The sequence below is a fragment of the Vigna angularis genome, chromosome 8, assembly GCF_016808095.1.
Source record: "Vigna angularis cultivar LongXiaoDou No.4 chromosome 8, ASM1680809v1, whole genome shotgun sequence".
In the NCBI taxonomy this organism is placed as follows: domain Eukaryota; kingdom Viridiplantae; phylum Streptophyta; class Magnoliopsida; order Fabales; family Fabaceae; genus Vigna; species Vigna angularis.
This window is the reverse complement of record NC_068977.1, coordinates 18,986,403-19,000,241: the sequence shown is the minus strand read 5'-3', so window position 1 is coordinate 19,000,241 and position 13,839 is coordinate 18,986,403. Positions and strand designations below refer to the sequence as shown.

Here is a 13,839-nt window from a genome sequence, read left to right as displayed (position 1 = left end):
TGGTCCTGATGGCACCATTGATCGTCTGAAAGCTCGACTAGTTGCCAAAGGCTACACACAGATTTTTGGTTTGGATTATGGTGATACTTTTTCTCCAGTGGCAAAAATGACCTCTGTTCGCCTATTCATTGCCATAGCCGCTCTTCGACAATGGCCTCTTTACCAACTTGATGTCAAAAATGCTTTCCTCAATGGTGATTTGCAGGAAGAAATTTATATGGAGCAACTGCCTGGCTTTGTTGCTCAGGGGGAGTCATCTGGATTGGTATGTCGTCTTCGCAAATCCTTATATGGCCTAAAACAGTCTCCTCGGGCCTGGTTTGGTAAATTCAGTTGTGTTGTTCAACAATTTGGTATGTCTCGCAGTGAAGCGGATCATTCAGTGTTCTATCGCCACTCGAGTGCTGGATGTATCTACTTAATAGTGTATGTCGATGATATTGTTCTCACAGGAAGCGACTATCTTGGCATCTCTCAGATGAAACAACACCTTTGTCATCATTTTCAAACCAAAGATCTTGGCAAACTCCGGTATTTTTTGGGTATTGAAGTAGCACAATCCAATGATGGTATTGTCATATCTCAGAGGAAGTATGCGTTAGACATCTTGGAGGAAACAAGGTTAATGAACTGTAAATCTGTTGAGACACCTATGGACCCTAACATCAAACTCCTACCAAATCAGGGGGAGCCTTTCTCAGATCCTGAACGGTACAGAAGACTAGTTGGTAAATTAAACTATCTTACTGTTACGCGTCCTGACATTTCCTTCGCAGTTAGTGTGGTGAGTCAATTTCTAAACTCCCCATGTGAAGACCATTGGGATGCAGTTGTTCTTATACTGAAGTATATTAAAAGATCACCTGGAAAAGGTTTGCTATATGGCCCTAACAACGATACAAAAATCGTTTGCTATTCAGATGCTGATTGGCTGGTTCCCCTTCTGATAGGTGGTCTACTTCTGGATATTGTGTCTTTATTGGTAGCAACTTGATATCTTGGAAAAGTAAGAAGCAAAGTGTTGTGGCAAGGTCGAGTGCAGAAGCAGAATATAGAGCTATGACATCAGCTACTTGCGAGCTTGTGTGGCTTAAACAATTGCTTAGTGAATTGAAATTTGGAGATGTCACTCACATGATACTTATATGTGATAATCAAGTTGCTCTCCATATTAGCTCTAACCCTGTCTTCCATGAGAGAACCAAACACATTGAAGTTGATTGTCATTTCATTCGGGAAAAAATCATATCCGGAGATATCAAGACTGAGTTTGTTAACTCAAGCAACCAGTTGGCAGACATATTCACTAAGTCCTTACGAGAACCTAGAATTGATTATCTTTGTAACAAGCTTGGAACATATGATTTATATGCTCCAGCTTGAGGGGGAGTGTTAGATGTTAAGATGTGTGTTTCTGTTATTTGGGCTTAGTCTATTCTGTATTAAGGGCATTGGCCCATATCTTACAATATAAATAAACTACCCTATGTGTAGTCTAAACACAAGGGATATTTTCTCCCAATCTTCTCTATTTCTCACAGTTACTAACCATTTGGCTCCAGAAATAAAATCTATGCCAGGACCCCAAACATCAGAGTGAATTAAATCAAATAGAAAAATACTCTTTTTGTGACTAATAGGATAAGATGCACAATGATGTTTTGACAATTGACAAATATCACATTTAAAAGACTCAACAGACTCTTTGGTAAACAAGTGGGGAAACAAGGACTTAATAAGACTAAATGAAGGATGCCCAAGCCTTTGATGATGTAACCATATTTGAGATTTTGCCCACGTCTCAGATGTAGCTTGTTGATTCATGATTTTTGTGTTGCTTTGGTCATTAAACACTAAAAAATACAACCCACTCTGCTCCTTAGCAGTTAAGATTGTCTTCCCGTGGCAAGGTCCTGAAAAACACAATGAGTTAGAAAAATGTTATTGAACAATTTAAATCCTTTGTGAGTTTTTGCACAGAGATAAGACTATTAGCTAATTGAGGAACATGTAAAACATCCTTTAATACAATAGATGAGTCCAAAATTATATTCCCACAGCCGCATATAGGTATACCCTGACGATTTGCAACTGTAATAAGTTGTTCTTTATTTCTTTTACCATATGAGTCGCAGGACACACTGAAAGGTGTCATATGATCAGTTGTACCCGAATCAAGGATCCGAATACATTGAGACACATGATCAACAGTATTGAGGCAAATCTTTTCTTTTATGGATAGAGTACATGAACTAAAGGGCTTACTCATTGATTCATCCATTGCTTTCAAAGGAATAATTTTACTTCAGACATCCCGTAGAACGCAGTCAGGAGTCTCCAAGACGATGACGGCATATGAGTCAACCGAGAAAAAAGGAGTAGAACTTAAAACTCAGATCTACTCAAATATAGGCCAAACGGGTCGTCACCAACCCTAAAAATAGACTCAGGAGGCTCCGACGACTCTTCTGGGACGGCGACGGCGAGTGGGTCACACTGAGAAAAAAAGAGCAAAACTTAAAACTCAGATCTACTCAAATACAGTCAAAACGAGTCGTCATCGACCCTAGGAATAGACTCAGGGGGCTCTGGCGACCAGATTAGAAAGTGGGTTTATGATAGGGGAATAAAAGTATACGTAAGGCGAAATAAAGGCGGGAACGAGAAAATGCCCGTCAGAAATTAGGAGGGAGTTTCGGTTAGAAGTTTGTTAGAGGGAAAGGGGAGTATAAATAATAATTAGTGGAAAAGGGCGGGGGGCATGAGACATGAGATTAGTAATTTTTGTTGACTGGAACATTAGTCCAGTGGAGGGAGATCGGGCTTCCTTAGGAGGGATTACTATACAATTGTATTCTTGCTTCATTGAATAAGAGAAGTATATTCAGAGAAGTATAATCTGTTGGTGTGGTTTATTTGCTTTCTTGACTTCTTGAATTAAGAAGTCCAACAATATTGATCCGACCTGCCGGATCCAGATCGAAGGAGAGAAGAGATGCAGAGCAGGGTGAGTGCATTGGAGGGAAGATTCGATGCCATGGAAGCGACATTGGAGGAAATTCGAGCAGAGATGAGGGGAATGGCTCGAAACGTGAATCACGATTGGGGGAGACAAAACACGAATCGCGACCACGGGAGAAGAGGGAACCAGGGGAGAAGTTCTAAAGGAAGTCATTCGGTTAATGGAAGTCGGGATATGGAGGAGGATGAATCAGAGGAAGAATCGGAGGAAGAACGCAATGTTCAAAAGAGTTGGATGAAGAGAGTGGAATTACCCACTTTCGAAGGGATCGATCCAATGGGATGGATTGCTAGGGCGGAGAAATTTTTTGAATTACAAAATGTGACAGAAAGGGAGAAGATGAAACTGGTGTGCATCTGTATGGAGGGAGGAGCGAATTATTGGTTTTGTTTTTGGAGGAAGAAGGAGAAGAATCCTACCTGGGCGACATTGATGGAGGCAATGGTCAGGAGGTTTGGAGGTAGACATCGGGGAACAATCTTCGAAAAATTGGCGGCAGTGCGACAAAGAGGAACGGTGGAAGAATATGTACAGGAATTCGAAGTCCTGGTGGCTCAAGCGGCTGGCGTGCCGGAGGAACAACTTCTCGGATATTTCTTCACTGGATTACAAGAAGAACTGAGGGATCTCGTTAGACCTTACGATCCGCGCGATTTGTTAACCGTGATGGAAAGGGCACGGGATGTGGAGCAATCGGAATTAGTGGCAAGGATGTCTGGCGGTGGTGGAACGATGAAAGGAGGATCCACGTGGGGGAAATATGCGGCCAGCGCGGGCACTGTAGCGTGAACGGAGACCTATTGTGGGTCATCGGAGAGGCAGGGGAGCAGCGACAGAGGTCTCGGTCCAAAGAAAGATGAGACGACCAGAACCGCAAGTTCGAAGGTAGAAAGAAATACAGGCGGAGGCGACCCGAGTCATAGAATGCGAACTCTACCATATCCGGAATATCTCTAGAGGCGAGAGAAGGGCCGCTATTTTCATTGTGGGGGTCCTTATAGCCCCGGACATCATTGTGCGGAGAGGAGTTTCAAGGTGATGATTATGGGGGCCGATGACGAAAACGAAGAAGTGGCAGAGGCAGAAGAGGAGGCGGAACAACGATGCATGGAACTATCGATGTATTCCGCTGGGGGAATCGCTCAATCCAAAACCATGAAGTTGTCGGGGTGGATTCGAGATCGGAGAGTAATCGTGCTCATCGACAACGGAGCGAGCCATAACTTCATTTTGACAAGTTTGGCCAAAGAGATGGGTTTAGAGAAGGAGGAGACGGCACCGTATTGCATTTGCCTGGGGGACGGCCAGAGAAAGGAAACGCGAGGTCGTTGCATGGGAGTTTCATTGATACTGGAAGGCGTGGAGATTAAAGAGAATTTTTACCTCTTTGAAATAGGGGGAGTCGACGTCGTGCTGGGAGTAGAGTGGCTGGCCACGTTGGGGGAAATTAGGGTGGACTGGAAGCAAATGACCATGAAGTATGGGATGGCAGAAGGAGAGGTAGTGATAAGAGGTGATAGCAGATCGATGATGAAAGTCATCAATCCCGAGGCGTTGCAGAAGGAAACAGGGATTGAAACGCTAGCAGTGGTGTGGGGTCTGCATCAGTCTGAAACAGCAACAGAAAACTTAGGAGCAGAGGGTTTAACTCCCATGCAGGAAGCAAATCTGGAGAAGATCTTGGGGGAGTTCGAGAGGGTGTTTGAGATGCCACAAGGACTTCCTCCTGTCAGAAAAGTGGACCATCAGATAACCATTAAAGACGGTACTGAGCCAGTGAACATGAGACCATATAGGCCCAATAACAGCCCATTTTCCAGTCCAGTAAAAAAAGAGATGGGATCTGGCATTTTTGTGTAGATTACATAGCTTTAAACTGAGCAACTATCCCCAATAAATATCCAATTCCTGTGATTGAAGATCTTCTAGATAAATTATACGGTGCAGTTTATTTTTCTAAGGTGGATCTCAAATCTGGATACCACCAGATAAGGATGATGGAGGCCGATATACCCAAAACAGCCTTTAGAACTCATTTAGGACATTATGAGTTCTTAGTAATGCCCTTTGGCCTCACAAATGCCCCGGCCACCTTTCAAGACATGATGAATTCATTGTTGAGACCGTTCTTGAGAAAGAGTGTGCTGGTATTCTTTGATGACATCTTGGTGTACGGTAAGTGTTAGGTTCCTGGGTTTGGAACCTAACAAGAACACACTCAAAAGATAGAAATAGTAATGGAAGAATGTGTTTTGCTATTATTCACCATAAAAGAATCTCTTTACAAGGACTGGGTTTGGGAGCATAACCTCCCTCTAGAGAGCCTAACCTCCCCCCTCAGGATGATAACCCTGTTAGAACTACAAACAAAACAATTCACACAACTACAATTGTTTATTTGCTATTTATACAACCTATAACCCCGCTCCTCCTAACTGTTAAGGCAGTTAAGGCCGTTAGGCATTTAATGTTTTGTTCCTTTTCTCATAAACTCACCCTCTCCTAACAGTAAGTCATGGGGTGATCACGAGAAACACCTTAGGCAAGTGTTGGAAGTGCTAGAACAACATCAGATGTTTGCCAACAAGAAAAAGTGTGATTTTGGCAAGAGGCACATTCGGTATTTGGGACACATGATATCAGAAAAAGGGGTCGAGATGGATGGAGACAAAGTGTCTACAGTGACCGAATGGCCAACACCCTGTTGCATTAAAGAGTTAAGGGGGTTTCTGGGCTCACTGGATATTACACGAGATTTGTAAGGAATTATGGGAAAATTGCCCGACCTCTCACGGATCTTTTAAAGAAGGGGAAGTTTGAGTGGACAACTGCAGGAGAAGAAGCCTTGCAAGCTCTTAAAAGAGCAGTGACCACTGCTCTTGTTCTTGCTCTGCCAGATTTTTCACAGCCTTTCCAAGTTGAATGTGATGCTTTGGGGAAGGGGATAGGAGCAATATTGTCGCAAAATAAGAGGCCCATAGCTTATTACAGTAAGGCGTTATCAGAAGGTTCATTGGGCAAGTCAGTTTACGAGAAAGAGTTGATGGCCCTAGTGTTGGCCATTCAACACTGGCGTCCGTATCTACTGGGGAAGCGTTTCAATGTTTTTACAGATCAGAAAAGCATGAAGTATTTGTTGGAGTAGCGCATAACAACTCAAAACCAGCAAAACTGGTTAGCAAAACTCATGGGATATGAGTTTGATGTATATTATAGGACGGGTGCTTCAAACAGGGTGGCTGACGGATTGTCTAGGAAAGGAGAAGGGGAAGACGGGGACAAGACGTTACAAGTGATAACCAGGCCATATTGGCCTGATTTTCAAGAGATTATAGAGGAAGTGGAGAAGGATGAAGGGCTGAAAAAGATAATGGAAGAGATAAAGAATGATCCCGATTCCCATCCTGCTTACACCATGGAGAACGAGAGGTTACATTTTAAGGGAAGGCTCGTGCTGTCAGAAAAGTCTAAATGGATACCAAAGATTTTAGCAGAATTCCATGATTCTACTATAGGGGGACATTCGGGGGTATATAGAACGTATAGAAGACTTGCCCAAGCTTTTCATTGGAAGGGTATGAAGAAGAGGGTGACAGACTATGTAGCTTCCTGTTTGGTCTGCCAACAACACAAATATATGGCATCATCTCCCCAGGGACTTCTGCAACCATTGCCTATTCCCAGGGCAATTTGGGAAGAAGTAAGCATGGATTTTGTGGTTAAATTGCCAAAATCTCAGGGTTTGACACGATAATGGTGGTGGTGGATAGGTTGAGCAAATATGGGCACTTTATTCCCATAAAGCATCCTAATACAACAAAGGTAATTGCAGAAATCTTCGCGAGGGAAGTGGTGCGCCTGCATGGGATACTAGTGTCAATTCTTAGCGACAGAGATCCTCTTTTTATCAGTACATTTTGGAAGGAGCTTTTTAGAATTCAGGGCACCAAATTAAGAATGAGCACCGCATACCACCTAGAGACGGACGACCAAACTGAGGTACTGAATAGGATGCTAGAAACCTATTTACGATGTTTCTGTTCCGAACAACCTAAGGCTTGGAACACCGTGTTACCATGGGCTGAATACTGGTATAATACCAGTTATCAGGGGGCGGCAAAATGCACTCCTTTTGAAACGGTTTATGGCAGACCCCCGCCAGCATTAACCAGATTTATTCCAAGAGAAACATTGGTAGAAGCAGTGGCACAGGACTTGCAGACGCGGGATGAAGCTATCAACCAGCTACAACATCACCTGACTAGAGCACAAGAGCGGATGGTGAAGTATGCAAATAGAAAGAGGAAGGAGTCCAGTATAAAAGAAGGGGATTGGGTCTTCCTTAAGATAAGACCCCATAGGCAAGTGTCAATGCCAACTAGGTTGCATCCCAAGCTATCTGCTCGATACTACAGACCTTTCTTGGTTGAAAAACAAGTGGGTCCAGTGGCTTTTAAATTGCAGCTGCCAGTGACCACCAGAATACACCCGGTTTTTCATGTATCACAATTGAAGAAAGCTGCGGGGAAGAATAAGGTGGAAGGGGAATTGCCAGAGGAACTACAGGTGGAAGGTCCATTATATAAACCTTTAAAGGTATTACATAGGCGAGACATAAATCAACATGGAAAGGAGGTATCCCAAGTTCTGATCCAATGGCAAGAGGGTGGAGTAGAAGGAGCAACTTGGGAAGAGGAACTGTACATCAAGCAACAGTTTCCGAATTTCAACCTTGAGGACAAGGTTGCTGAGATGGAGGGAGGGTATTGATAGGGGAATAAAAGTATACATAAGGACAAATAAAGGCGGGAAGGAGAAAATGCCCGTTAGAAATTAGGAGGGAGTTTCGGTTAGAAGTTTGTTAGAGGGAAAGGGGAGTATAAATAATAATTAGTGGAAAAGGGCGGGGGGCATGAGATTAGTAATTGTTGTTGACTGGAACATTAGTCCAATGGAGGGAGATCGGGCTTCCTTAGGAGGGATTACTATACAATTGTATTCTTGCTTCATTGAATAAGAGAAGTATATTCAAAGAAGTATAATCTGTTGGTGTGGTTTATTTGTTTTCTTGACTTCTTGAATTAAGAAGTCCAACAGTTTAAGCCTAACTCAACCCTACAAAACCGACTTGTAGGGTGAGGTTTGCACCCACTTATAAACTATGAATTGGCCTTATCTCTAGTCGATGTGGGACTTCCAACACACCCCCTTCACGCCGAGGTATAGACATCTCGTGCGTGATAGTAGAAATTGGATGGTCCGATAACGGCCCGATAGCGGGTGGAATAGAAGAATAGAATGCCCACATAGAACTCGCTAGGATAGGCTCTAACCATGACTCTGATACCAAGTTGAAAATGAGACTTATTTTATTATTCTGAAATCATAAAAAATACATTCTCATATCCTCTATTTGTAATAATCTAATTCTCCTAAAAAGGGAAACTAGGAAAATTAGGAAAAATAAAATAAAATAAAAGATTATGTATCTATTTCCTCTAATTAGGAAGATTCTAAAGATATTATCTCAAATTACAACAGGGACAAGGTTGAACATCAGGCGGTGGGTAATGTTAGGGCGTGGAGACTGTATGAGAGGAGAAGGAAGAGTTAATATCCTAACTGTTTTAGCATTTAGGATGGGCGGGAAGTGACTTGTATAAATAGAGAGTTAGTTTTTGAATATCAGTTGGTTAGACAAGAACATTGGTCCTGTTGAGGGGATTATGCTCCCAGTTATTGTACATGACATTTGCTGATGTGAATAGAGATATTCATTCTTTTCATACAATTGTGTGCGAGTTGTGTGTGTGAATGCTTGGAAACAGATAGGTTTCATACCCAGAAACCTATCAACTTTTGTTGGTGTTGTTCTTATTTAGCCTCATTTTGGTCGTAGCTGATTTATGAATCAAATGTTTCGTAGTGATCATTCTAAGAACTTCAAACCAGAGGACATGGAAATACAAATACCTGGGAAAAATTGCATTGTTACCGGTGCTAACTCTGGAATTGGCTATGCAACGGCTGAGGGTCTTGCAAAGCGGTTTAAAACTTTCTCCTAATTTTGGTTTTGGAATTTCATGATCTCTAAGTTTTTATTTATGTGATATTGTCAATGATTTTCACCAGTGGGGCAACTGTCTATCTTATATGCCGTAATAAGGAGAAAGGAGAGGCTGCTCTTTCTGAAATTCAAACTAGAACTGGCAACCAAAATGTTCATTTGGAGGTACTATTCTTTTCTTGTATTTTAATTCACTAATCCTTTTTTTTTTAATTTTCAAAATAAAAAAAACATTTATATTTTCTAATTTCATTCTTTGTACATGAGCTTTATAATGGCACTTTCCACAATTTAGTTTATAAACAGAAATCATTTAGAAATTACGCCATTATGATATTATATGACTAACTCATTTATCTTGCAGATTTGTGACCTTTCTTCTGTCAACGAGATCAAGTCATTCACTTCCAGGTTTTCTAAAAGAAATGTGCCAGTTCATGTGTTGGTAAATTCTTAGCTGTATTTCAACAAAATATATTACTTCCCAACATGGTTGTAGTGTAGCTTTACTGAAATGGTAATTATATTAAAGTTAGCCTATGCTCGAGTAAAATCTAATGTGTATTTAATTCCTTGCATCAAGGTTAACAATGCCGGCATACTTGAGCAAAATCGAGTCACCACACCTGAAGGGTGAGTAATTTTTGTTTCATATGGAAATAGAAAAATTGTTTATTCTACCTGTATAACCTGATTTGGTCTGGTGCCTTTTCATGTAATGTGTCATAGTCCAGATTTGAGTTGAACTTTGCTGTAAATGTATTGGGAACTTACACCATGACAGAATTAATGGTTCCGTTACTGGAGAAAGCTTCACCTGATGCGCGTGTCATTACAGTTTCTTCTGGTGGAATGTATACTTCTCCTTTGACTAAAGATCTACAGGTAACTTTGTTATGTTGTTGTCAGCTTACTCAATCATTTATAAGATTATGACGTACTTATTTGGTTGTTTATACCCAGTATTCAGAGAGCAACTTTAACGGGGTTGAACAGTATGCTCGGAACAAGCGTGTTCAGGTTAGTTTAGCTAATGACTACATTGGGTACCTTTTTTTCTTCTTGTTTTACTTTATAACATTAAATTTTGATGAAGTGTCTTACCTGGTCTAAAGAGTGTATAAGCAATTGCAGATTTTAGAGGGAGGCTAGCGGCTGAAACTAAACTGATTGTTTCATTAAACTATCAATTGTTTTTTGTTTTTCTTTGTGTACATTGTAATTGGTGGCGAATGACGATGGATTTTCTTACATCCTCCAGTTGTAAGAAATGCGTTTTCCTTTAACATCCTAACTTTTTAAATATTATCTATCTACATTTGTGTTAAGATCCATTATGATTTGAATGGAGATATCATCAAGTTTCAATAGAACTAATGGAATTTCATGCTTTTCTAGGAAATTTAGAAAAAAATCTTGTAATTGGTCTTCATATTTTATGGAACTGCCATCCTATGAAGGGATGGTCAAATGATTACATTATGTGTCTATTATGTAGCTCCACCCATTTAGTTAGTGATAGCTGTAAAACGCAGAAAACATAAGAAGGGGCTGAATTATGTTTCTAAAGATTTTTCGCACTTTTTTTGGAGAAAAGGGCAGCAATCGTCTGTAGTTTTATATATATGAAGGAGAAATCAGACTCTGAGTCTGATTTGTGTGCAGATGATAATAAGCAGAACAGACGATGTTGGTTTAAACTTATTTTGACAAACAGAGAAAACACAATCACAGGGTTAGTTTAATCAATCTGAAGTAGATGAAGAGAAGAAAATATTAGAGTGATTGTATAAGTCTAAACGGGAGACTACATCTAGTTCTTGACCAAACTAGTCAATTTCCACTAACAACGGTTAAACATGAGTATTTTTAGCTACAACATGAGTATTCTATACTTAGCTTCTCTAAGCTAGTCACATGAGTATTCTTTCACAACAATCCACTCTTGTCTTACAAACAATGTGATAGGATCTAAGGTAAGAGGATAGAAGCAATAGGAAATGAGAGAGCAGTTAGGAAAGGCGGGATGGGAGATCTTATATAAATAGAGTTCTATTCATTGTTAGGGGAGAGTTTTTGAATATTCTTTTGTAAATCTGGACTTTGGCCAGAAGAGGGGGATTAGGCCTCTGTTAGGGCTAAGAGGGGGATTAGGCCTCCATTAGCGCTACCAGTGTACTTTGTTCTCAATATCAATACAGAAATCCATTCTTTCTTTGTTCTTTTGATTACTGTGAGCGTTGATAGTTAGCTTTCCCACCCAGGAACCTAACACAATGGTGTTCTTATAGAAAGATGAAAGTTTTGCCCAATCTTGACTAGGTTTTAGGTCTGGAAAGATGAGCGCAAGGCATACTAAGTTTAAATACTCTCTGGATAAGCAAGAGAGTAAAGAGCTATTTATATAGAAGAAAATATTTGCTTCGAGGAAGATGAAATTTTTAATAGTGATAGTGTTCTTCGTAACATCTGTGTTTTCTCCTTTTGTACTGATAAGCTTCAAGTAGTCGTTGTCTCAGTGGCATCTTTTTCTTTGTCTTCCATGTGGTGAAATCTAGAGTACTTGATCCTTTGGTTTTAAGTGCATTGTAAGTTGTTTATATAACGGTGATAGGTTCCTAGATTGGAAACCTATCTACAATGCACTAACACAAGTAAATACCAGAAAAAGAAGTATAAATTGTATATTTTCTATTCAGTATAGCAACTGCACAGCCAAAACAACCTCCAAGAGAGCCAAATTCTCTCTCCACAGGATAAACGTGATCCTGTCTATATAGTATACCAATCAAAACGTAAAGTATCACTCAGATACATCAGCTTTTATATAGGAGCTTTATTTCCCGCCTGAACTAACAATACAGTTATAACTGCCTAACGCCTTTCCCCCTCTTTATTCCCTTTTCTTTTCCTTACATAAACTCTCCATACTCTATCATTTCCCACCGCCTGATGTTCAACCTTGTTGCCAAGGTTGAAGTCTGGAAACTGTTCCTGGATAGTGAGCACATCCTCGCACGTGGCACCCTCCTTTCCCCCTTCCTGCCATTCAACCAGTATCTGGGGGATCAGCTTCTCTTCCTGCTGTTTCTGTCGTTTGTCCAGAATCCTGAGTGGCCAGAACATGGGGCCCTCGGCTTGCAGCTACTCTGGCAGATTCTTCTCGACTTGTTGGGTGCCCACCGCTACTTTCAATTGGGACACATGGAACACAGGATGGATTCTTGATGTTTCGCGTAGTTGCAATTTAAAAGCAACTTTTCCAATTTTTTGTAGCACTTTAAAAGGCCCGAAATATCGTGCTGATAATTTGGGGTGCAACCTAGTGGGCATGGAAGACTGCCTATGAGGCCTAATTTTTAAATACACCCAATCATCTACCTTAACCTCGGCTGGTTTCCTCTTTCTGTGAGCAAATTTAGCCATCAAGTCCTGTGCTCTTGTTAAGTGAAATCTGAGTTGCTTGAGTGCCTCATCTCAGGTCTGGAGCTCTTGAGCCACAACTTCTACTGCAGTCTCCCCAGGAATAAAACAAGTGAGTGCAGGAGGTGTCCTTCCATAAACAGTTTCAAATGGGCTACAGTTAGCCGTACCCTGATAGCTAGTATTATACCAATACTTAGCCCAGGGAAGAACTGTATTCTAGCTTTTAGGTTGTTTTGAATAGAAACATCTCAAATAACCCTCTAATATTTTGTTCAGTACCTCTGTTTGCCCCTCAGATTCTGGGTAGTATGCAGTGCTCATTTGCAGTTGGGTGCCCTGCAATCTGAATAACTCTTTTTAGAATATGCTCAAAATTAAAGGATCCCAATCACTTACCACTGATACTGGCACTCCATGTAGCCTGATCACCTCTTTAACAAAGATTTTTGCTATGGTTTTGGCAGTTAAGGGTGCTTTAGGGGGACAAAATGGCCATACTTGCTCAAACGACCTACCACTACCAGAATCGCATCATGGCCCTGTGATTTTGGTAGCCTGACTATGAAGTCCATGCTAACCTCCTCTCAGATTTCTTGCGATATTGGCAAAGGTTGTAATAAGCCTTAAGGAGATGATGCCAAATACTTGTGTTGCTGGCACACCAAATAGTTGTCTACAAAATCAGTGACACCCTTCTTCATTCCTACCCAATACAATGATTGGGCCACCTTACGATAAGTCCTTTAGACTCCTGAATGCCCTCCAGTGTTGGTGGTATGGAACTCAGCTATAAGCTTGGGAATCCATACAGAGGTGGTAGATAACACCAACCTTCCCTTGTAGTGAAGTCTATCGTTCTCCAAAGTAAAGGCAGAATGAGAATTAGAATATGCTCTCACTTCTTCTATTATCTTTTTAAGAACCACATCCTCTTCAACCTCCTTCAGCACCTCCTGAAAATCCTACCAATATGGTCTTGCCATGATTCTCAATTTCGCCTCCCCTTCCTCCTTATCTTCACTTTTTTCAATACTCTCTTTTTAGGAACCACATCCTCTTCAGTCTTGTGGAGATTATTACCTTTTTCAAGGACATTCTGTGTGAAAAGATTAAGGAGAGGCAATGCATTAACTGTGCATTACAAGAGAGTATTTATATCAGATGTATTTATTTACTGGACTTAAGAAGAGAGGAACACATATGATCCCTCGGATACTTATCAAATGCAACATGTTGCTATACAGATAATTGCATAGCCTGTGAATGAAAAGGAAAATTCAAATTGGTGGTGTAATTACATATGATATTTATGACCAAGAAGAAG

At 40.8% G+C, this 13,839-nt stretch overlaps 1 protein-coding gene across 1 annotated transcript in view; it reads left to right on the top strand.

Annotated features, from left to right (window-relative positions):
* LOC108344930 (uncharacterized) overlaps positions 1-13,839 on the top strand; it is a 36,033-nt gene that overhangs the window by 15,084 nt on the left and 7,110 nt on the right. Inside the window, 6 exon segments of the mRNA XM_017583469.2 lie at positions 8,949-9,068; positions 9,155-9,254; positions 9,454-9,534; positions 9,673-9,722; positions 9,824-9,974; positions 10,053-10,109. Of these exon segments, the coding sequence (XP_017438958.1) occupies positions 8,949-9,068; positions 9,155-9,254; positions 9,454-9,534; positions 9,673-9,722; positions 9,824-9,974; positions 10,053-10,109 (559 nt within the window).